General features: G+C 41.4%; 1 protein-coding gene across 2 annotated transcripts; it reads left to right on the top strand.

Annotated features, from left to right (window-relative positions):
• The first annotated feature begins 153 nt into the window (after nucleotides 1-153).
• Nucleotides 154-23,688, top strand: LOC117478589 (PHD finger protein 20-like). 2 transcript variants are annotated; one of them, XM_034125597.1, is made up of 18 exons: nucleotides 154-206; nucleotides 1,803-1,882; nucleotides 2,034-2,205; nucleotides 2,955-3,039; nucleotides 4,048-4,121; nucleotides 4,523-4,730; nucleotides 4,869-4,952; nucleotides 5,253-5,312; nucleotides 7,580-7,769; nucleotides 8,133-8,245; nucleotides 10,267-10,389; nucleotides 12,097-12,183; nucleotides 12,276-12,418; nucleotides 13,033-13,132; nucleotides 14,812-15,007; nucleotides 17,290-17,494; nucleotides 20,255-20,489; nucleotides 21,237-23,688. In XM_034125597.1, exons 2-18 carry the CDS (start codon nucleotides 1,803-1,805, stop codon nucleotides 21,371-21,373), a joined length of 2,292 nt encoding a protein of 763 aa, XP_033981488.1. In that variant the 5' UTR covers nucleotides 154-206; the 3' UTR covers nucleotides 21,374-23,688. The 2 variants fall into 2 exon arrangements, with proteins under 2 accessions (XP_033981488.1, XP_033981487.1); XM_034125596.1 differs by having other exon boundaries at nucleotides 10,264-10,389.
• Nucleotides 23,689-24,169: the final 481 nt, after the last annotated feature.

Genomic DNA, 24,169 nt, shown 5'->3' with positions numbered 1-24,169 from the left:
TAACCTTTTAAAATACAACAGAAACATGTGTTTTTATTGTGTTTGTATGCTTGAAACAGTATGCAGATTGTCTTCTGGACATGTCTGGACAGGGTGGAGTTTTTTGTCTCCCCTTAAAATCCTTGACTGAAAGTCTCCATTCGCGCATGCGCCGTGCGGTCATCACAGTGTGATGAAGAGAGTGCAGTGCACAAGTAGCGCTAGAGGTAAACAAGCTTTGTGTTTCCTATTTACACATTATAGTGATAATAATGACATGTGAACAGCGGGGACAGTTTATTAAAGGTGTCAGCTCCAATGACAGCTCGTTGGAGGACTCAGACCTCGCTGCTGTCACTGACATTTAACACTGAGCTACTTAACCTCAGCAGAGGCTAACGGTTAGCTGTTAGCTGATCTATTCAGAGTCAATGGAGAGGAGAACTGCTCTGTTTAACTGGGAAAGATTAATGAACAATGTCAAACATATCGTGGTCTCCTTTCCGATGCAGGCTTAGTTAGCAAACGTGATATTTTGAAGCTATTTTGCGTATCGTATTGTGTGTTTTTTAGCTGCTCTTGCTGGAGCTAACACAGCTTAGCATTAGCATGTTAGCTACTGTCAAATATCTGAGTGAGGGGCGGAACTGTTTCTCTTTTTTCTGACTGACAGCGCGGACGACCAATAGGAATTCTGAATAGGTGTCCTCGGTGGCCTGTGAGCCAATCAGGTTTCTTCATAGAGAAAGCTAACAGAAAAAAAAGAGAAATGTCAAAAATACAATATTTTCTTTCATTCATTACTTGCTGTATGAGTTTTGACTTTTTTATTTGCATATCTTATCTTTATCGTTATCGGTTTACTTGTATGGCAATCAATGATAAACTTAACCAAAAAGTTTAGCTTCAACCGTTTTGTGTTACGTTGTGTCATCACGCAAGCGTCATATAGTCGACGTAGCCTTTAAAATACTGACCCGATTTTATTGTTCTCATATGTATTTAATATCTCTAAGTTTTACAAGTCCAAGCGCTGTGTTTTGTGTTTCTATCCCAAATGTTTGAATGCAAGTCAGGGGGAACCAATAAGTGGGGACAGTGGTGTTTTTACCACCATAGACTGTATAGGTTTTAATAAGTGACAGCCATTTTTGTGCACATGAAGTTTAAAGATGCATCATTATTGCCAAACGTATAATGAGATTAAAATTGAATGTGAATGAAAATCTGGGTCAATCAAAATTAAGATGTAAAACTTGATAATTTAAATGTTATTATCTCAAAACATAGGCAAAGTTTCAATTAATTTAACTGCATGTGGAAGTTCTCCAAAAATGCACACTTGGTCCCTTGTGAACTTAAACAATGGTTGATTTGCACAGGCTTTGACACTTTCAGACTATGTTGTATGTGTTGAAGTCAGCGTGACAAATGCTGCTCTCTATTCTGCACATGAGGGTATTTAAAGCAACTAAAAAAACATTGCAAAGTAAACATGTTCTCTGCTCTGCTGACATAGCTTAGTTTGTTCTTTGACAGCTTCATGTTGATGACAAAGGTCTTACCGAAATGCACAATGAGCATTAGCACGACTGTTCATGCTAATCTTTTACACAAAACCAGACACACAAGCTTTAAAACATCAGGCTCAAACGAACAGACAAAGCTTGAAATAAAAAATGTGACTTGAAAATGACTCTCCAATACCTGTAGAACAAATTCTATAGTGTATTTATATTTTGGGAAATGACTTGGACATTTTACGTACAGCAATAAAGCAGAAAGTGTACATCTTAAAATAGTATTTTCACTGTTACTTCCAGATGAAGACTCCCCCGGACAGGTCTGGAATCACCTTTGAGGTCGGAGCTCAGCTCGAAGCTCGGGACCGCCACAAGAAATGGTGAGGACCACACACACACACACACACACACACACACACACATACATACATACATACATACATACATACATACATACACACACACACACACACACAAAGAAAATCTGTAGTATTCAGACTTTAGACATTCATCCTGTTGTCACACTGTCAGGTACGCTGCCACGATTGAGGAAATTGACTTTGAGAAAGAGCGGATCCAGGTCCACTTCCGCAAGTGGAGCCGGAGACACAACGAATGGTTTCACTGGACCTCTCCGTACCTGAGGCCGCTGGAGAGAGTCAGCCTGAGGAGGCAGGGCCTGAACCCACCATGCACTCAGCCGGTACGACACTCTGTATGTGTATGTGTATGTGGGTGTGGGTATGTGTATGTGTGTGTGGGTGGGTGTGTCTGTCTGTCTGTCTTGATTAGATCTCAACAGTCCTGTTTTTTAACCATCAAGTTATACATATTTTATGTTATTTTTTTATTTGTAGGTGTGAAAGAGTTTAGAGAAGAAATCCCAAAGTCAGATTGCAGCTACAAACACAGACCAACAACTGCAACGCAACTCTCTTTACGCATACCATAACTACCATACTTTCTTACAAAAACATGAGCAAGAGAGTAAAACACACGAGCCATACACAAATATTCACAGATTACCTGACATATTGTCTAATTATTCTTTCTATATACATTGTATTGCACCCACCTCAAAATAATTCCACAGTTTGACACTGACCACTGAAATGTGCTTTACAGTAACATTTAAGCATACTGAAAATCAAGTTTCCTTCTATGCTCTACTGAACTAAGAGCAAACTACTTTGGTGAATCTTCTGGTAGAACTCTGACTGCTAGCCCTGTTCATAACTTAAACACACACAGCTTTTCTATAAAACAACCACATCTGTAGGTTTCATCAGTCTCTGTTCCAGTAGTCCTGATTGTGGTGTTCTCTTGAATCCACTTTGTTTCCTAACTGAAATGAATGTCTGGTTTTCATTGACTCGGGTATATTTGGTGTGAGTCTTTCCTCCTCTTCCTCTCCGTTTACTTTGTTGGTCTTCATTTTTCTTTCTGTTTCAGACGTTTGTTTCGGGCACGAAGGTTTTGGCTTGTTGGACAGACTGTCGTTTCTACCCGGCAAAAATCCTCAGAGTGAACAAAGACGGTGAGTTTCTACTTCAGCTTCACACCTGATGTTAAAGGATCAGTTAAATAATCAATTAGTAAAACCAGAGAAAGTGAAGTAACAACTCTATTGCGGTGGGATAGTGGTGGTCTAATGGATAGTGAGGTGGGCTGAAGATCGGAAGGTTGTGAGTTCAAATCCCGCCAGGAACACCACCACTAGTGTGCCCTTGAGTAAGGCACTTAGTCCTTACTTACTCCAGGGAGAATGTCCCTGTAATTGGTCATTGTAAGTCGCTTTGGATATAAGCGTCAGCTAAATGTAATGTAATGTATTGATTAAAGAGGTCTACAGTGTTTAAATGACGTTTGAGGACATGTTGAGAGTTGGTTATTCTGTTGAGATAATGGCACATTTTACTTTTGACCCTCCTACATAGGGCTGCTCGATTATGGCAAAAATCATAATCTCGATTATTTGGGTCAATAATTGATATCACGATTATTAAAAACGATTATCCATTTACTTTGAAAACATCAATTTATTGGAGAAAATGTTTTTCAACAGTATGTTTTTAACAGTTGATTACCCTGAACTTTAAGAATAATTCAACTGAAAAACCAATAAAAAAAAAAATGTATTTGAAAAAAAAAAATAATAATAATAATAAAAAAATAATCGTTTTATTTCGATTACATTGTTTTCGTAATCGTTGCAAGCCATAATCGTAATTGCGATACAAATACGATTAATTGAGCAGCCCTACTCCTACACCATCAGCTGTGATTCTCATCCCACAAATGCTTGATCATCACATATGGGAGATTACATGTTCAAAGGGAAATACAAAAGCTTGCCAGCGGAGTGGGACATAATATAAACTGGACGTAAATAATTAAATATGATCCTCCAATCACAAATACTATCGCTATTTTGACATCTTTTTTTTTTGTTGAGTTCTTACATTAGCCCAAATGTTTACTTCAAGTTTCAACCTGGAGTTATATTTAGTCTAATGTGTGTGTCTGTGTGTGTGTGTGTCTGTAGACTCCTACAAAGTGCGTTTCTATGACGGCGTGGTTCTGACTGTGAAGCCCACTAAGATCAAACCCTTCAAGGAAGTAAGTAATGCTTCACTCCTATTGGTCCGCATCTGATTGTCTGCTCCAATTCAAAACTCCCCTAATCATAATTGTGTGTGTGTGTGTGTGTGTGTGTGTGTGTGTGTGTGTGTGTGTGTGTGTGTGTGTGTGTGTGTGTGTGTGTGTGTGTGTGTGTGTGTGTGTGTGTGTGTGTGTGTGTGTGTGTGTGTGTGTGTGTGTGTGTGTGTGTGTGTGTGTGTGTGTGTGTGTGTGTGTGTGTGTGTGTGTGTGTGTGTGTGTGTGTGTGTGTGTGTGTGTGTGTGTGTGTGTGTGTGTGTGTGTGTGTGTGTGTGTGTGTGTGTGTGTGTGTGTGTGTGTGTGTGTGTGTGTGTGTGTGTGTGTGTGTGTGTGTGTGTGTGTGTGTGTGTGTGTTGGCACAGAAGTCCAGACCTAAGAAGAGTGCGGTGGGAAGCGAGGGATGGGAGGAAGGTGAGAGCGAGGAGGAGGGCGAAGAGAGGAAGGAGGAGGAAGAAATGGAGGAGAGGAAGGAGGAGACGACCTCAGAAACGAAAGAAGGAGATGAAGAGGAGGAGAGGAAGGCAGAACCTTCATCCTCCCATCCACCAGCAAAGAAGAAAACAGATGAAGGTAAGTTAAAAATAAAAAGATCTACAAAGCTTTCATTTTTTATTTGAATAAGTCTGTATCTTATTTTTGTATGGATGATGACTCTAATCCAAGTTTCAGACACTTCTAACTAAAACTAATGAACTAATCCTCTTCCAGGTAGAAGCAGTGGAGCTCAGAGTCAGCCAATCACAGCTGACTCCGCCCCCCCTGCTCCCCCTGACTCCGCCCCCTGCGACAGAGGTAAACATCAGAGAGTTTCAGACATGAATAATTACTCCATTGGCCTGAAAATAAGAACTCAGATGTTAGAGTTGTGTTTAAAGTGAGAGGGAAGCAGATTTTAGAAGCAGCACGATTGAGACGTGATTTGATGCATACGATGTTAACTTTGTTGTACAAAACAGACTTTAACGCAGCTGGTTTGTGCTGCCATTATGATGCTAATGCCCCATTTCGTCTGCTATATAACCGATGTATATTTCTTCAGCGCCCCTATAACAGCGCGCTCTCTTTGATTGTTCGATTGTCTTTTCTTTGCAGACGTCCTGTTGGAGCGTCAGTCCCACCTGCCCACCACTCACAGATTCAGCAGAGAGCCACGTAAGTTAATAGACAAACTATTATGCGCCTCATAAACACTACATGTACACAATTTAAGTTTAAGGGCTTAAAGGTAGGGTAGGTAATTTTGGAGAAACCAGCTCGAGTGCGCTAGAAGTTGAAAATACACAGCCGGAAAAAATCTGCCCCTTCCTTACAGAGCCCCTCCTCCAACACACACGAACGCGCACATGGCCAATGAGGGCACGAGATAAGTGTGTGCACAGATGGAAGGCTGACAGGCAGGTAGGCCATCCAGTTATTTTAGCCGGGCCGGCTCAGATGATTGGTCGTGCTTTTTACAGTACTACGGCTTCCACAGATGACTTTATGGATTTGTTGTCAAAGCACTTAAGATATTCATTGCTATCGGGATGTTAAGAGCATTCCATGGAATATAACAAAAAGTGTTTCTCGAGCCGGTTTCTCAAACTTACCTACCCCACCTTTAAGCACTGTAAGTCCTGCCTTTACCTCTTATTATTTATTAAGGTTTATCGCTCATTCTGTACACATCCTTAAAATAGATGTGTATAATTTTTTAAGTTAATACAATACGGTGAGTGAATTGTAATAATATAGTTCCAATGAAAAATGTGTGTTAAAGATCTGTTTTTTGGTTCTGTATAAGTGTGTGATAGAGAATATGTAACGTATTAAGGGCTTGACGTTTGTCATGTGTCTACCTCCACTGGAACAGCAGATGGAAATGAGCTATAAGCTCAAATCTGGCTTTATAACTATTAATAATATTGGTTTCATGCATGGTCCAAGTTCAAAAACATAATACATGTTTCAAAAGGATATTGAGGCCACTGGGATTACCTTTTTGTCAGTGGTAGAGAATATCTTGGATAATGTTTCTTGTGCTCAGCCCAGTTTATTTATATTTTTTGTACCTTGAACTTGACTTCATTTGTTCAAATCTAGCACCTCCACTCAATCAACATACTCTCTTATTCTCACACAGTCTCCCTGGAAACTGTGAGAGAATTAGCACTCATCACTAAAAATAACACCCTGTGAATTGGTGTGTACCAAACAAGTAAATCTATTAAACCAAAGATGTTCTATAAGTAAAGATAGCGTCATTGGTCATTATATGTGTTTCATTTACTTCTCCCATTGGATTAATACACTCAGACCTACATTTAGTCTCTTATGGCGCATTTCCACTGCAGGGCCTCGCATGGCTTAGTACGGTATAGTTAGGCCTTGGTAGGCCAGGCTCACTTTATGCTGCGTTTCCATTACAGTTTAGTAGCTGGGGCAGTAACTATAGTAACGCAGTGTAGGCGGAGCCGTGACGTCATCTTCAATGCGAACCACACAAAACCAACATCAGCCGTTATCTGTTAGCACTCAGAGCTCACAGCTCCTCATATCTGTTCAGAAACTAGACACAAGTTAAACAAGTACAAACCACAGACTGCCTGTGTCATGGCGAATACAGTCGCTGCTTTATTTATGTCTGTATAGGCCGTTGTTGTGAGTGTGAAGCTATACAACATTAGCTTAGCCGATCTCCATTCAGAAAACACGCATTTTAAAAGGTTTTTCGCCTGCCGTCTATCTGCAGACTTTTCAAAGCATTAATTCATGGTTTTTACTAACCGGTATCAGTATGTTGTTACTTCGGCATCATTTTGAAACAATTAATTAAGTACAATTAAATCACAGTAAAATATGTTATTTTGTTGTAGTGCCAGCGATTCTCCCACTAGTTTAGCACATTCAGCCCGACTCAGCCCGGTTGTTGGCCCGGAAAGAACCTCGATGTTGGAGAGCCAGAAAAACGGTGAAAAAGTACCCGTTAGCCGGAACTACCCCTAGTGGAAACGCAACCAAAAACAAGCCGGGTTTGGCACGGCACGTTTAAACCGTGCTACGCGCTGCAGTGGAAATGCGCCATTAAAGAGCGCTGCCATGGAGAAACCCATGTCCCACATTTTAAGGAAATTGACTGTAGTGCGGCATCTTAAACTTTCATGAAACCTTACTTTGCATTTTATACTTACATGTTTTTTTTTAACAAACGCTCTCTTCTTCCTCTCCTCTCTTCTCCTCTCCTCTCCTCTCCTCTCCTCTCCTCTCCTCTCCTCTCCTCTCCTCTCCTCTCCTCTCCTCTCCTCTCTCCTCTCATCTTCTCTCCTCTCCTCTCCTCCCCTCTCCTCTCATCTCCTCTCCTCTCCTCTCCTCTCCTCCCCTCTCCTCTCATCTTCTCTCCTCTCCTCTCCTCCCCTCTCCTCCCCTCTCCTCTCTCTCAGTGTACAGGGTGATAAAGAACCAGCCCCCTCCCATCCTCTCCATTGAACTGGACCACAACCCCTTCAAATGTCCGTCGGCCGGCTGCATGAAGTCCTTCAGGAAGGCCAGTCTGCTGCACTACCACATCAAGTATTATCACTCCGACCAGCATCTGGACGAACAGCTGGGCGAACAGCTGGAGCCCCCGAGGTGAGTCGCAGGTTCAAATCCCAGAGCAGGAGCCCCTTCGCCGCTTTTTGCCATCTTCTGGTTGGGTTTACGATATGCCTCTCACACATATACCTACTAAATCTCAGACTAGTAGGTGAAGCACAACGAGGGGCTGCGTTTTAGTAAATGTGTAGTGGGCGCTATAGAGCTGATGACATTTTCCCCAGTCCTGACATGTGTGCAAAACATCTCCAGCTTTAAAGAATGCTAAGGTCCTCAAAAACGCAACTCAATTCAGATAAAAATCAAAATAATAATGCTAGCAACTTCAAAAGGTCCTTTGCTCCGACTCTCTCTGTGCTCGAGGACAGATGTGTATAACACTCACTGCTGTTGTTTCAGGAGGAAGCGGTCGTCTTCTCAGGGGAGAGACTTCCTGTCGGAGAGGAAGAGTGAGGACCAGCACAGCATCTGTCACCGTGACGACAGAGAGCCCAGCACAACAACAACAACAGGTAGGAACAACAAACCCTTTCAATGCAAGGTTAAAATGTGGTATTTTAAAAGTGTAATTTTTATCCATATGCCTCACTAGCATTTATTTGTAGATCATTTTGACTCTGTAAATGTGTATGGCTTACATTTTGGCAGCCTTGGAAGAAGTACTCAGATCCTTGACTTAAGTAAAAGTACAAATACTATGGTTTTAAAATACTCCATTACAAGTAAAAGTACTGATTTAAAAATATACTTTAGTAGAAGTACATCAAGTATCAATACATACTCAGAAAAAGTACTCATTCTGCACAATGACCAATTTCAGAATGATATAAGTACAGAAGTATTATCAGTTAAATGTACTTCAAGTATCTTAAGCACTTGTTATTCTCAGAGTAAATTGCTTTTGATTGTTCAAACAGGAGGTAACAACAATGTGATTTCAGTGTCAGTTTTCATCCCTGGTCCAAAGTTACAGAGGGGGGGGGGGGGGGGGGGGGGCAGCAATCCGGCAGCCCGGCAGCCCGGCAGCCCTAACACCAGTTCTGCCTAGAAGCCATATCTCTGAAAATGTACATAATGGTTGGAGATTTTATGCAATACAAGATATTTCAGTGTCATGGCGAGTGTCTAAAAAGGGCCGCCATGTTACAGCCAGGACGTTTCACTTAACAGAAAGATTACTATCACTTTTGATCCTCATGGTCTTAACCCTCCTGTTGTCTTCGGGTCAAATCTGACCGATTTACTACTTTCATCAATCATAACTTTTTAGTTTTACATTCGATTGCATTAAGGCTTTATGATATCCTTCACAGTAGACATTTGAACATATAAAATTGCTGATCACCACTTTCATTGGATTTTGGATGATTTAGTCAACTTTGTAACACCCATGGTGACCGCCATAAAGAAAAGGAATTAGTAACCATCCGGATCAGACAAAACACACACACACACACACACACACACACACACACACACACACACACACACACACACACACACACACACACTCTAGATGTGTGTCCCCCCTTATGTGCCCAATCCCCCCATGTGAATCACACCTGGCACTCACAAACACACACACACACACACACACACACACACACACACACACACACACACTCTAGATGTGTGTCCCCCCTTATGTGCCCAATCCCCCCATGTGAATCACACCTGGCACTCACAAACACACACACACACACACACACACACACACACGCACACACAGAACAATTTGACACATTTCCCGCTCTTATGTGCCCATCCCCCCATGTGAATCACACCTGGCACACACACACACACACACACACACACACACACACACACAGAACAATTTGACACATTTCCCGCTCTTATGTGCCCATCCCCCCACATGGATCACACCTGGCTCACGCAATACATGTTCAGTGTCTGTTCTTTGTATATTTACTGCAGTTCTTCATGTATACCAGTAGTCTGATACAATATGTACAGTTTGGTGTTAAATGAAATGTGGTGATGATTAATGGTTTTTGTGTTAATGTAATAGCAGTTAAAACAGGACCGGTCAAATTTGACCGCGAACACCAAAGTAAGGGGGGGGGACAAAGACAATAGGAGGGTTAAGATGCTACTGATCACAACTGTAGGAGTAGTCCATTCAAAAAAAGTGCAACAACTGTCCAAAAGTCGCACATACAATTGAAAATGTCCATCTTCCTGTTGGGTTTAGGATATGCCTCTCACCATGCCACATATACCTCCAATATTTCAGACTAGTAGATGAAGCACAATGAGGGGCTGCTCTTTAGTACATTTGTAGTGGGCGCTATAGAGCTGAGTCCTGATATGTGGGCAAAACATCTCCAGCTTAAAGCATGCTAAAGTCCTCAACAACGCAATTCATTTGGGATAAAAAGAATAATAAGAATAATGCTAGCAACTTCAAAAGGTCCTTTGCTCCGACTCTCTCAGTGCTCGGGCCCTAATCAAAACAGATTCAGCTTTCACAACTCAGCAAAATGACTTTTCTTTCTCACCCGTCTCTAAGCAGAAGTGAAGCGTGAAGAAGAGGGGGAGAAATCGGTAGAACAGGAGAGGAAGGAGAGGAAGAACTTCCTTCGGGTCAAACTAAAGAAGAAGAAAAAGAAGAAGAAGAAGAAGAAAAGTCAGCCAGGTGAGAGTCAGTGAACAGACCCGACGCATGACTCGCTTTATTGGACTGTGTTTAAGACGATTACAAACCACAACGTTATGTACAGGAAACACAGAGATAAAGATACGACTTTACTAACACTAGTGCAGCACCAGAGCGTCTGTTACCTCATCGATCACCGATAAGCTTCAAATGTGTTCTTAGTCTTCAGAAAATGTCCTCAATTCCACGTCTCATTGGAAATGTGTTTTTTCTGAATAACATAATGTTTTTTTGGGTGGTTGGTCTTTGAATTCAAACACAAATTTGAGTGAGTTATGACTCAGATAAAGAGTACACATTTCCAAGGGGTTCATTGTGCAACACAGGATTGCACTATGAAATGGAGTTGTCCATTTTGCTACACAAGAACAACAATAAATAAAACACCAGGAAGACAAAAGTGCTGTTCGGCAGGCCTACTGCATTTTTTAAAGCCCCTGTCACACTGTCCCGAAATTGACACCAGATGGACACACGATAAAGGAAATGTTCAAATTCGGGCCATTCGTGAGGGCATCTTAAGCCATCGTATGACCGCCGGTGGAGTTTCTCAGGCTCCGGCAGCAACTTCGTGAGCGGTGGAAAAATCTTTGGCATGCCAAAAAATCAGGGCGAAAAATGCCCGATGGCACCGAAGATCAGACAAAGATGACACGATTTTACAAGATGCCCTCACGAGTGCCTTACGAAGGGCAAAATGGACACACGAATTCAACACGAAAATGAACCTTCGCAGTTCTTTCAGCAATTTTTTGGTATGCCAAAGATTTTGCCACCGCTCACGAAGTTGCTGCCGGAGCCTGAGAAACTCCACCGGCGGTCATACGATGGCTTAAGATGCCCTCACGAATGGCCCGATGTTGTTACGATCAGAGCCGAATTTGAACATTTCCTTTATCGTGTGTCCATCTGGTTGTTTTATTGCACATCAAAATCATGTAAACATATTATTTAAATAACCCAATTTGTCTTCTGTGAAACTGAAACGGATATTACATTGTTTTTGTTACTTTCGTTGCAGTTGTATGTCTTAAATGTAATGTAAATGTTGCCTTCGTGTGTGGTTCGGGGCCATCTTCGTGCGAAATTCACAATTCCATATTCGTGTGTCCATCCGGTGTTAATTTTGGGACAGTGTGACAGGAGCTTAAAGGAATGTAAACATGTGGAGGCGGTACTCAGGGTTTTCCTGCATCTCCTGACCGTGTTCATAAGCGTTTAAATTAGATTTGATAAGATTATCAACTTGATTGTTATGGCACAGTAGTACTGAGACATCGAAATGCAGTAAGCATCTAACCACAAAGTGCAAAAGAAGCAATAAACCCCTTAAAGCAAAATAGGGCCTCTTTAAAGTGCTGACTAATGCATAGTATAAGTATAAACATATCAAAACAAGCTAAATATACAGTATGAAGAGTATATATGGGCATAAACAGTAGTATAGACTTTGAATACAGTTGGAAACCTCAGCTGATTAATCTGTGTATTATTATAATAATAATAACTTCAATGTATATAGCGCCTTTCAGAGGACCCAAGGTCGCTTTACAGAAAAGACCGGAGTCAAACAAACAAATAAAACAGTCAGACAGACAAAACAACAAATGATGAGTAGTATGGAGAGAAACACAATAATGACTATGCGCTGATGTGAGGATTTATTGTTATTTTTCTTCTCATCAGGACACGGCAGCAGTGACGAAGAGAACTCGGACCGCTCTCGGATCGCAGTGAAGCTCTCCTCCGAACAGGAACACACACACACACAAGGTGGACACTGGATTTAGCCGCTGAACGTACGGACGGACGGACGTGAGCTGCCGGTGTGTTTTGGATCTGTAACGTCTGCTCCTCTCTTTCAGCGGACGACGGCAGCGACTGGACCACGCTGACGGCCGAGAGCGGGGAGGACACTTCCTCTTGGCCGGTTGCCATGGAGACGGAGGAGTGTGAGGTCGTGAGGTGTGTGTGCGAGGTGGACGAGGAGAACGACTTCATGATCCAGGTGAGACAACCACAACCACACACACACACACACACACACACACACACACACACACACACACACACACACACACACAACACACACACACACACACACATCTTACAACAGGAGCAGATACAAATCCAAAAAAAAAATGTCTTTCCTTCATTACAAAACATTTTTCAAGTCTGTCTTACGAATAAACCTTTCACGCTTTAATAGATATTGAATTTTTGTGTTTAATTTTCGCATTTAAATAGAAATACAATACATGTCTAGGGGAGGTAGATGGATTTCCTTTTTTTGTTGTATTTGCTATAATAATTTCCATTTAGCTGTGGTTTTAGTTATTTAATTTTGCAACTATCAACTCTTTTAAAGTTAATAAAAGACAACGTTTAGAGAATGCTGAATAAAATGAAGTCATAAATACTTCCTGAGCTGTACATGCGACGCTCTTCGTTCATACCTTAATACCAAAAATATTCCTAACATGTTTTAAATGAACGTTTGTTCTCCAGTGCAGTTATGGATTGCTGTAATGTTTTTTTCCCGGTGCATGTAAGTTATGAATTGATTCTTAACACAGTGATGGATTTGTGACATTGAATTTGTTTCCGTCTGTTTGTCTGCAGTGTGAGTCGTGTCTGTGTTGGCAGCATGGCACCTGTATGGGGTTATATGAAGACAACGTCCCGCTCAACTACACCTGCTACTACTGCAGACACACTGCAGGTAGGAGCTCTCTGTTCTATACTGTTCACATAACTGTACGCAAGTTGGCATAATTCAAAATATAATAAGAATGACTTGGTCTGGAGTCAAATCTATGGGCTCCAGACCCTCTAGGGGGCGGAGTGGCGCAGTGGGCTGTGCGTTTGATCATCAGATCAAGGGGGTGTTGGGGAACTCCAGTTCGAAACCCGCTCCCGCCGCCGCTGCGTCTGTAAAGCCGTTGTGTCCTTGGGCAAGACACTTCACCTGAACTTGCTCCTGTGGGTATTGTCCACAGTACATGACCATTACATGTATGATCTGTATGTGTAATGTGTATCTGTAAAGCGCTTTGAGTCATTGAAAAGCGCTATAATAAATATATGGTATTAAATCTAAGAAACTGTAGTGCAGGGGTGTCCAAACTACGGCCCGGGGGCCAAATGCGGCCCGCGGACCAATTTGAATCGGCCCTCAGCAAATTAAAAAAGTAGAATGGAATATTGCCCACAAATGAAACTTCTGCTTGTCTTATATTGTACTTCTTAACTATAAATGTACAAATATATTACACAGTAGTATTCATGTGGTAATAAGACCACTTTTCAAATAAATTCAGTCAATTAAAGTTGGAAACATTTCCTAACATATCTTAGTTGATAAGACAAAAGCCCAATGACTTGTTTACATAACAAGCTTGAAATACACTCTTCATATTTCCCCTTATTATAATCAATCTGAGCTTCTGTGTTAAGGGATGAGCTGATAACACTCACAAGCATAATTTACCAACATTTGATTGATTTTGCTAACTTATAACTGAACTGATAAGGCACAATATCTCTAGTGATGTGGACCTCGTGAAAAAGGTTTGGACACCCCTGCTGTAGTGCAATTTAAATTCAAAGCAAGATATGTTTGTATGAAGCATAATAACAAATGTAACTTTGTACATAGCATAGATGTTTCCCCTTTCGCCGGATTATGAGACTCCTGCTGAGGTTTTGAAATGGTTTGTTGGGTCACCATACATCATGTGAGAATTGGTGCAGCAACAGTGTATCAGACAGCTGTCAATCAATCTCACTTTGTCGTGGCTTTTAACCTTAAAGCCTGATTCTGTGGTCATTTGAGGACAATTACACCTCAAAGAAATGCCATAAAAATATATATTAATATTATTTTCTACTTTCACTAAGTAAAATATTTTTACCAACTTCACTCCTGACCATTTTAGAGTTTTGACCCTTTAATGCTCGTGTTTAAATAATGTTACAGTTTAAAAGTATTATTTTCCGTATACTACAAACTAGGGGGGATTTTTATGCATTTCATATTTTACTGTTTCCGTTTGTGAAATCAAGATTAATCAAGTAAATTGATCATTTAATTCAAGAACATAAGATAATAATCTCGTAGTTCAGAAAAACAGGGCTAATGTGTTTTGATATATATATTTATGAATAGTGATGACAAGGTTCAAGGTTAGTTTATTTGTATAGCAAAGACACAGAGGCAATTCAAAGTGCTTCACGTAAGCATTCAACACATAATAGTTAAAAACAAACAAACACACAAACCAAAGACAATTCATAGAAGCGATAAAATACTGGCTGCAACTGAAAGTGCAACGACAGCTACATAGACGGTCAGTTACAGTGATATTGACAAACTGCTCTTTTTTTATGTGTGTGTGTCAGGGTGGAGGCGGGCTCAGCGTTTCCTGTCGGAGCCTGATTTGCTGATATCTGGTCACATGTTCGGCCTGTCGTGTGTGAAGGAGAACTACTCGGAGGTCAACGCCTCGAAGATCTCACACACCAGCAGCCTGTTGGCTCACACACACGGTCTCAATCAGGTCCTCAGAGGCCTGCAGCTCAAAGTCAGCCTGCTACAGTGAGTACAGCAACACCAGGATAACTGGACTTAAACTCCCACTGTCTGTCTGTCTGTCTATCTATCTATCTATCTATCTATCCATCTATCTATCTATCTATCTATCTATGATCAAGATTAGTTCAATTATAGTTGAAAAGAATAGTATTTACCTGTAGTTTGGGGGAGATAAAACAAATATGCGTGTGGTGTTGTTTGTTTTGAAGCTTGAAGTCTGACAATTGTTCCGAGACTTACAGTAGCTAAAGCATGGACAAAGTCGCTGTCACAGAGAACCGCTGGGATTCCCTTCAATCAATCAATGTTTATTTATATAGCCCAATATCACAAATGTTGCATTTGTCTCAGTGGACTTCACAGTTTGTACAGAATATCAGTATGACAATACGACACCCTCTGTCTTTAGACCCTCACATCGTACAAGGAAACACTTCCAGAGAAAAACCCACAGTTTAAAGGGGAACATGGGAGAAGCCTCAGGGAGAGCAACAGAGGAGGGATCCCTCTCCCAGGACGGACAGACGTGCAATAGATGCCGTGTGTAAATTGAAAAGATAATACATTTTACAGCATAGGTAGACCAAATGTTTGGAAATGCATGTGTCTATAATAAGAAGATGAATCCACGAGGATGTCAACAATCCTGTGGGAGCCATCAGGGAAGTAGTATGATGAGAGTCAGGCAGGACCACAGAGACCGGTTCAGCCACGACTCGAAGTCCAGGACTCAAATCCAGAACTCAGGATAGAGGATCCAGGACACAGGACCACAGCAACAGGATCAGCCACGACTCAGGATCCCGGCGTAGATAGACACCAAAAAGAAATTTGGGGGAAGCTGGGTTATTTGGAACATGAGAGTACACAGGTACAGACAGAGAGAAGGAAGAAGTAAGGTGTCCCCCGACAGCCTAAGCCTATAGCAGCTAAACTAACATGTCTACGTACATGCACTCCCTTAGCATAGGTTGAGGGAAAAGAGTAGGAACTAAGATGTACAGTATGCGCCACATCTATACCATAAGCGCATTGCTCCTAAAAAGTTTGAATGTGCGCTACACAGGTCATATTATCTCTGCTGCTCTCACACTGCGAGCACCATCTGATCCTTTTTTTTCCTTCATTTAATCGTTTATTTGAAGAGGGACATGCACATTGATGAACATTTAAAACAAATAATGCTTTAAAAACGTAAACATGCCGGATTTTAGCTTTGAGCTAGTTTCCATCCGTAGTCCGTCACATACAACATTTAAGAACATGACATTTATATACATACATAGCAAAATAAATACATGATATGCAGAAAGATCAAGAGCAGCATACAAGCATTAACCACGTGGCAGTACACTATAGCAGCTACGACATATAAAGTGCAAGAGAAGATAAAAGTGCTACATCAAGTGCAAGAGGAGATACCCCTGTGTTAAAGTGCATCTAGCGGTGATTGCACGTTTGTTTGTTTCTCAACCATTCTTTTAGTTGACCTTTAAAACTATTGAGAGTGGGACAATCCCGTATCTCAGTTGGGAGGCTATTCCAGAATGAGCTGCCTTTAATTGATAGAACATTTTTGACAGAAAGTGGTCCGTCTACGGTGGACTTCACAGTCTCCTCTGGTTTCTGACCTAGTGCAGCGTCCAGTGTGGTTTCTGTGGGGGGGGGGGGGGCCAGTCCATGTAAACATTTATAAAAAAAACACAGACTATTAAAAGACTTAAAATGGTAAAAACTCAAGAAATTGTGTTTTTCAAGGATGGTACAGTGGTGGTATGAATTTGGCTTTCTGTCAAACACCTTGATAGCTCTCTTGTACAGCTGTTCTATAGGTTTCAGGTTTGTGGCACAAGCAAACGACCAGTTTGTCAAACAGTATTCAATGTGGGATAGAATCATACAGTGGAGGTATGACTTTGCAGCATTGACAGTTAAGAAAGGTCTAATTTGTTTAACATTTTGCAAGTTGAATTTAATGGTATTGGATACTTTCTTAATATGTTTCTTAAAAGTCAAGTTTGAGTCCATTATGACTCCAAGATACTTGAAGTGGGGGACTAGTTCTATTTCTGCTCCGTTTAAAAACACATTGGATCCTTCAATCTTGACTGGTCGTTTACTGAACATCATGCATAATGTTTGTTTTGCATTTAACTGTAAACAAATGTTGTTCAGCCAGTGTTGAACCTTGTCCAAAGCATTTGAGAGACAGGTCCTACAGTTGTAACCCTGTCCACTTTCTCACACTCCTTTGCAACTTCAAGAAACTGGTTTCTGTCCCGTAGCTCTCCATCCCACCCCGACCTGCAGCTGTGGAGGTTGCCGTGGAGACGAGAGGAGGGGTCCAGGTCGGCCTCCAGCCCGAGAGGAGAGACCTCGATCTGCTACGTGAGCAGCGAGCACTGCTACCAGAAACCAGGTGCATCATGGGAGAAATCAGAGGAGAGAGACAAGGAGACGCAGACGGTGGTGGTGAAGCTGGAGCAGGAGGTAAACATTTGTATTTGTATTTACTTGCACTCTCTTATCTGTTTTATTGTGTTGCACTGTTGGAGGAGCCTGGGACCTGAGATTTTCATCGACATAACTACACTGTAGCTATGTTCGAATGACAATAAAAGCCTTGAAATCTTAAAGGGGACCTATCATGCAAAATGCACTTTTGTACGTCTTTTATACATGAATATGTGTCCCTGGTGTTCCAGGGAACTCACCAAGTGTCAGAAAACACAACCCTCTCTATTTTCCTCCATACCCAAATCTCTAAAAAAGGGGCTGCAACGGATCTGATAAAAACTGATCCAGATTTGAACACTGTCCTGACGTCAGGACAGTGGCGCTACGGCTATTGGGCCAACTCCACCAATCAGGAGGAGACAGCCACGGCCATTGCCGTTCGAAAGCGCTGGAGACGCTATTCTTGTATATTTTGTTTTATTGTAAAATGCCTTTTATGCTGCTGTAACAAAAACAATTTCCCAATTTGGGATCAATAAAGTACGATCTATCTATCTATCTATCTAGTACATATGCCAGGCCTGTAGATGGTGCTGTTCTCACAGAATCAGCCCTTGCACAAACAGAGCTAAAACATGTCAAATTGAGCGAAATGAGGCATGGCTAAAATGCATGATCTGTTTGGTATTTTGAAAAAAAAAAAGTATAAATATGCCTTATATAGCTATGGTCCTACACTATATTATTCAAATATAGCATGATAGGTCCACTTTAAACAAATTGTATAACTTAATTACAGATTTAAAGCAGTCGTGAAAAATATACAATATTGCCTTGTACTCCTTGAAACTACCGACACTTTTTTAGCCACCTCATGCTTTTAGTCGTTTTCCCTTTCCTGTGTCGTTCCTTTACTTCAGGAACAATGTGACACTCGCGCTTCTATTGGCTAGCGCTCCAACAAATTGTACGTGATAGGCTAAGGGGCGGGATATCTCTAAGCAGGTTGACCAATCACAACAGACCCGGACAGCTAGCCAATCAGAGCAGACTGGGCTCTGGTTTCAGACAGGGGGTGAAAAGAGATGCTGCAGCACAGGCAGTATGAGGAAAATAAAGATATTTTTGAACATTAAAGCATTGAGACATGTCCCAGTAGAAAAAATACAAATATGAACCTGAAAATGAGGTTAGCATTTAGCTCCAATCATCGCTGTGTCTTATAATATCTTCACACAGCTGACATTTTATGAGGTCAGGTTTTTAATGTCTGCCTTTTAGAGTTGCCCTTTCCAGCTTCCATTGTTCTGCTTCTCCTCCTCCTCCTCCTGTTATCTGTGTTAGCTCCTCTCAGGCTGGTGCCCCACGGGAACGCATACGGCAAAACGCATAGGATTAACGCAATCGCAATCGCAAAAAATCTTCCGTCCACACGCAATATACACCGGATAGTGTCTGTTCACGCGAGACGGCTCCGTTTAGATCCAACCACTAGAAAAAGCTGCAGTACATATGCCGAGCCTGTACGTGGCGCTGTAACTTCCTCCAGAAAAAGCAGCGAAGAAGAATGGTTGTCATGGTTGCGCTTCTGTTTATTCACCGTGGTGGGGGCCGAGGGAACCGGGCAGAGTTTTTCGCCGGTCAACGTGTGTTAAAGTTTAAATCTTCCGGACAAAATTATAAAAGTGCCGGTCAAAGGTCTTCATTGTTATTTATTGAGCTTTAAAACAAATGAATAACGACGATATAATGATATATAATCATCAAATACACGGAGCCTGTCTCTTTTTCCTCTCTTCTGACAGCGTCAGTGTCTGTCTCATGCAGCAGCTGATCCTGTAATGAGTGACCCGACAGTAAAAATAAACATATTTATAACTAGTTTAGGTAGTTTGAGAGGTAATTAAAATAGCTAAGGGTGATGATCTGACTTGAAGTGTGTGTTTTGCTCCCGCTGCATCACAGCGGCAGGAGCTGCGTGTCTCCGTCCTGTCAGATTAGACTTCACTCGCGTTTATGTCCATATCGAGATAAAGATAAATAATCTGAATTCAGTGTGCAGTGTACTTTTGCGGGGGTGAGCAGCAGAGGCGGGGAGAGGCGGGGCTATTGCGTCGTCATTATCACAAAATGATCGTATAGAGGCGATCACACGGAGCCGTTGGACCCCCCAGAGAGCTCCGTTCCCAGATCTATCCACCTTTGGACCCGTTATCGTTTGCGGGGTCCGTTTCTATCGTTTAGTTACGGCAAAAAGGGCTATACACAAGAGAAATATGCAGATACAACCCGTTTTCGTTCCCGTGGGGCACCAGCCTTAATGAACAAAGTATGACTTGGCATTTTAGGTGAACCTCAGGTGACGTAAGGGTGGTGTAAAAAGAAATCAAAGCTTGTCTCATAGAAACTCAGAGACCTTTAGCAGAAGCTGTTCCTCATGTTCACAGGAGCCTGCTGTTGCTAAGAGACCACTGAAAACCAGTTTGAAGCTTTCTGCTTGAAAATGTGGAACTATTTATACCTGCTAATGCTCTGTGAGTGTGAGGGCTATGGAGAGAGCTTCGGAGGACTTACTTTTATCACAAAGAACGTCCCTTTTTCTCCATATCTTCACTTCTTCCTCCTATACTTATTATCCATCTACAGTATAACCATCACTCATCTTCATTGCATTCAGAAATCTCACCATCACATCTTAAAAAACACTTCTTGCTTCATTTTCCAGGTTGTTTTATTTCAGATTGTCTCTGTGATGGTTTCCTTTGATGAAACAAATTTTGTCTGTTTTTGTAGGAAATAAAGCTTGAAGATGTGGAGATGAGAGCAGCTGATGCTACAGCAGATGCTCACTCAGTGACACACACAGACACACCGCCCCGCATAAAGACAGAGAGCCACACACACTCACACACTGCGGAGCCTCGTCCAGCGTCCGAGGCCGAGTGTCAGCTGAACCTGCTGGAGCACGTGGAGACGCTGCACCATCAGATCAGCGCCAGGATGGACCTGATAGAGCGGGAGCTGGACGGTAACACACACACACACACACACACACACACACACACACACACACACACACACACATGCATGCTTCTTACCTGGGTCCGTCTGCGCCGCGTTACGGCTGCGCCCGGTTTTGTTCTGACCTCCTACAGCGTGAAACCCCACCGGGCGCGTTTCAGAAGCGGAGCGTCTTGCCTGCCGGCTCTCAGTTTTTGTTGATTTGGGCATATTTCCTGGACAGGCTACTTTGTACAGACAAAGTTAATAATAATTGTAATAGTCCAGTTATAAACGACATGAATCAAAGATGTGTTGCTGTATTTTAGTGGTAAAAAAAATGCATTCATCATCATAATTATTCTATATATATAATTTACACAGTGCCTGTAAACCGGAGGAGAACGCTGGCATTCCTCCTCCTACTTGAAAGACTACGGAGGGATAGGGTCTGCAAAATTAGGTTATTTTGGGGATTGACTGGATGCTCTGAACGTTCCACTTCCTGCTCGGCGCTATGCAACGTCTCGCGTCAAAAATAGACCAGCCGCCTATTTTTAGCGGAGCCGAGACGCTTCTGGGACGCGTCTGAGCCGTAACATTTAGCTGTCTTTGGCTCTTTTCTGCTGTAACAATGTAAACTCTGTGGGACTAATAAAGGTATTCTGATTCTGATTATTATCATTAACAAAGTCAAAAGAAGCGTTGTTACAGATAATGGCGGGATTTTCTGTCTCTTTTCTCGGTCACATGACACATGTTTCTCTCTCTGCAGTGTTGGAGTCGTGGTTGGATCACTCCGGTGAGCTCGAGCCTCCGGATCCTTTGTCCCGCCTCCCGCAGCTCAAGCAGCGAATCAGGCGGCTGCTGTGTGACCTGTGCACTGTGAGACATCTGTCCGTCTGGCGCTGACTCTTTCCCCTCCCTGACCCCTGACCCCTTAACTCCTGCGAGCCTCTGCTAGCCAATAGGAGCAGACGGACTGACTGACGGGCGATCACTCGACTGACAGACCTGCGGAGATCGAGTCGTGGAGCGAGTCGACTCTGCAGAGAAACTGTGCTTTGTTTCCAGTCGAGAAGATGCACTACAACACGACAAGGATGAAGACGTTTTTTTTGTGACTGAACAGGTGCTTTCTTTCTGTTCAATTTCACAAAAGTACCGCAACATTTCCCAAACTGTCCCTCCGTATGTTCAACAACGTGAAGATGAAAGGTTTCAGTATTGGATGGATTTTGATGAGCTGTTGTTTTGCGGGTCTTTGGGAAACTTTTCTCTGTTCCGGTGGTTCTACAATCTTAACTGCATGTGTTCTCATTAGCATCAGATTACCGTGTAGTGTTAGCATCGGCCGTTTCCTAGCAACCATCTAACCTGAGAAACTGTGTTACGACCTAAAAGCTCATGAAAACATTGAAAGGATTTGGGCCGATTTCTTTTAAAACATGAAGATTCGACGCTTCTATAAGTTTCCTACGGCAGAGATTTTTTAAATGTTGTTACACGGCGATTCCTCTGAAATTAAATTGATTTTGCAGCAAAGTGTCACCATTTTTAAATCCTTGTTGGAACGGGCTATAATTATAATTTTTTGTAAAATGTAGTTAAAGGGACGGTTCATACCTGTTTTGCTTTTAGGAATCTAGTAAGATGGAGATATATGAGACTGTCCTTCTTTCTCTGTGTAATGTTAACGCTTAAAAACTGTGTCTCGACGGCGTCTTCCACACACTATCTGTGTTTCTTAAAGGGATGGCGCTGTGGGAAATGTAGTTTTTTTTATAGTCCCTTGACTACAGAGGTCCCCATTAGGTGACAATATATGGCCTTTTTCACCATTTTGTTTTAACTGGTTGTAACAATCATGTGTTTTAAGATTGTTTTAGTGACAATTCGCTGCAAAATCAGTTCATATCAAAGGAATCGCTGCATTAATGTGCTCCATATTTTCACATCAAATTCGTTTTTGGCGGACACAAGACCCTCGTTGTGTGTCTGAACCACACAGATGGATGTATAGAGGATTTATAAAAGACGATATAGGATCATCTTTCTCTCTTTAGGAAACGAGCTCAGTTCGGTACTTCTTTCATTTTCTCTTCCTTTTTTCCTTTTTTCTCTCGTTTGATATTTTCAGGTTTTAGGTATATTATTCGACTTTTCTAGATTTTTATCGGTGCTTTTGATTGTTTTCTGCATAATGTCTCTTTCTGACATACGAAGAAAAACCCTAAAAGCAATGTTTTAATCAGCTTCTACTTCGTTCTTGACATTTGGGAACTGTATACGTCACAAAATAATATCCGCTCACAGGTTCATTTTGTGTTTCGGTGCTCTCAGATGTAACCTGTACAAATATTTCTTTCAGTTTAATCTCATATACTCGTCTCTGTTGGTAGTAATCATTCATTTCAGATGAAGAGTATTGATAGTTGCTTTCATCGAGGCCAGTGTAATAAACTGTTTTCAGTCAAATTAACCAGCAAGACGTTCCTTTGTTGTGACAAAAAACTCATTCTACGTGTAAATATGTCCAGGTAAATGTTTTATACACTTGTGTAAGAAGCTAACTGTAAAAAGCTGTAGATTTATTTTCATAGAGAGATTGGTTATGAATCAGGTTGGTTAATATCTGATGTGTTTGAAGAACGCAGAGCTTCTGTTGCTTCTCTTTAGTTATCGTGCAACCGCATTTGTTTTCATTCTTAACTGTTTTTATTTCAGTTCATGGTGCGTTCAGGCGGTCCTCCACAACTCGAAAAATCAAATCTCTCCTGTTGAAAGAAAGGCAACTTTATTAATACAGCTCATTTCAGCAACAGGGCAATTCAAATAATTACAACCGACATTAAAAGCATTGATACTTTGTACGAAAGGGCGTGATCAAATTACATTTAAATACATTGGTAACTTTCAAAAAAAAAAAAATAGACATTTTAAAGAAGCGTGTGAGATGTGGATAACTCTTTGATTTAATAAAGCGGCAAAAAAAGTAAAATATTTAGCCTTGATTAAAAAGACGTTCATTTGTAGCACGCCTGCAGTTTTCATTTAAACATCCACATGTTTGTAGACACTCGATTTTCCGAGTTGGAGAGGACACGCCTGAAGGCAACACAGGTTCACACACATTAAGCTACAAAGTCAATGTTTTGTTTCTGTATTCTGTTTAAAGCATGACGTTTTCTGACGAATTCTAACTTTGATTAAAATTAAGAAATTCCCGTCTGTGTGTTCGATGTTTCATTCAGGACTGAATCAGGAAATTCATCCACCTCTGAACAGTCTGAAAAGCTGCCAACCAAATTTCAGCTCACTTTTTAAGACACCCAGGGCAAATGGGAAAAACATTTAAAATTAAAACGGAAATATTATGTTTTTGTTTTGCCTCTCCTGTAATATAGGTTTGTGTGCATGTCAATGGTCTGCAAAGGATAACATCCCAAAGTTCCCTACAGAGGGAGTTTCTTACCTAAAAAAAAAAGAGCTTTTTGAATATTAAAGCATGGAAAGATGTCACAGTGGAGACACTAAATACAAATATGAACCAGAAAATTAGCATTAAAGCGACCTTTTGACAATTGAATATGTATTTTGGATGTTTTTTTCTCCACTTATGTTATCCCCTGGGTTCAGTGAAGATGTGTGTATTATATTTCATGAAGAAAATCTTTTGAGATATTTTTTCACTCTGGACCAAAGTCA

The sequence above is a fragment of the Trematomus bernacchii genome, unplaced genomic scaffold, assembly GCF_902827165.1.
Source record: "Trematomus bernacchii unplaced genomic scaffold, fTreBer1.1, whole genome shotgun sequence".
Classification (NCBI taxonomy): domain Eukaryota; kingdom Metazoa; phylum Chordata; class Actinopteri; order Perciformes; family Nototheniidae; genus Trematomus; species Trematomus bernacchii.
The sequence above is the reverse complement of the archived record's forward strand: the minus strand, read 5'-3'. Positions and strand labels throughout refer to the sequence as shown.

What these genes read in the sequence shown, in the direction of transcription:
- LOC117478589 (XM_034125596.1), top strand. Translation starts at nt 1,803, where the DNA reads ATGAAGACTCCCCCGGACAGGTCTGGAATCACCTTTGAGGTCGGAGCT. An exon ending in CAGATTCAGCAGAGAGCCAC is followed by an intron (nt 5,313 to 7,579) that starts GTAAGTTAATAG and finishes CCTCTCTCTCAG; the next exon opens with TGTACAGGGTGATAAAGAAC. An exon ending in CAGCACAACAACAACAACAG is followed by an intron (nt 8,246 to 10,263) that starts GTAGGAACAACA and finishes CCCGTCTCTAAG; the next exon opens with CAGAAGTGAAGCGTGAAGAA.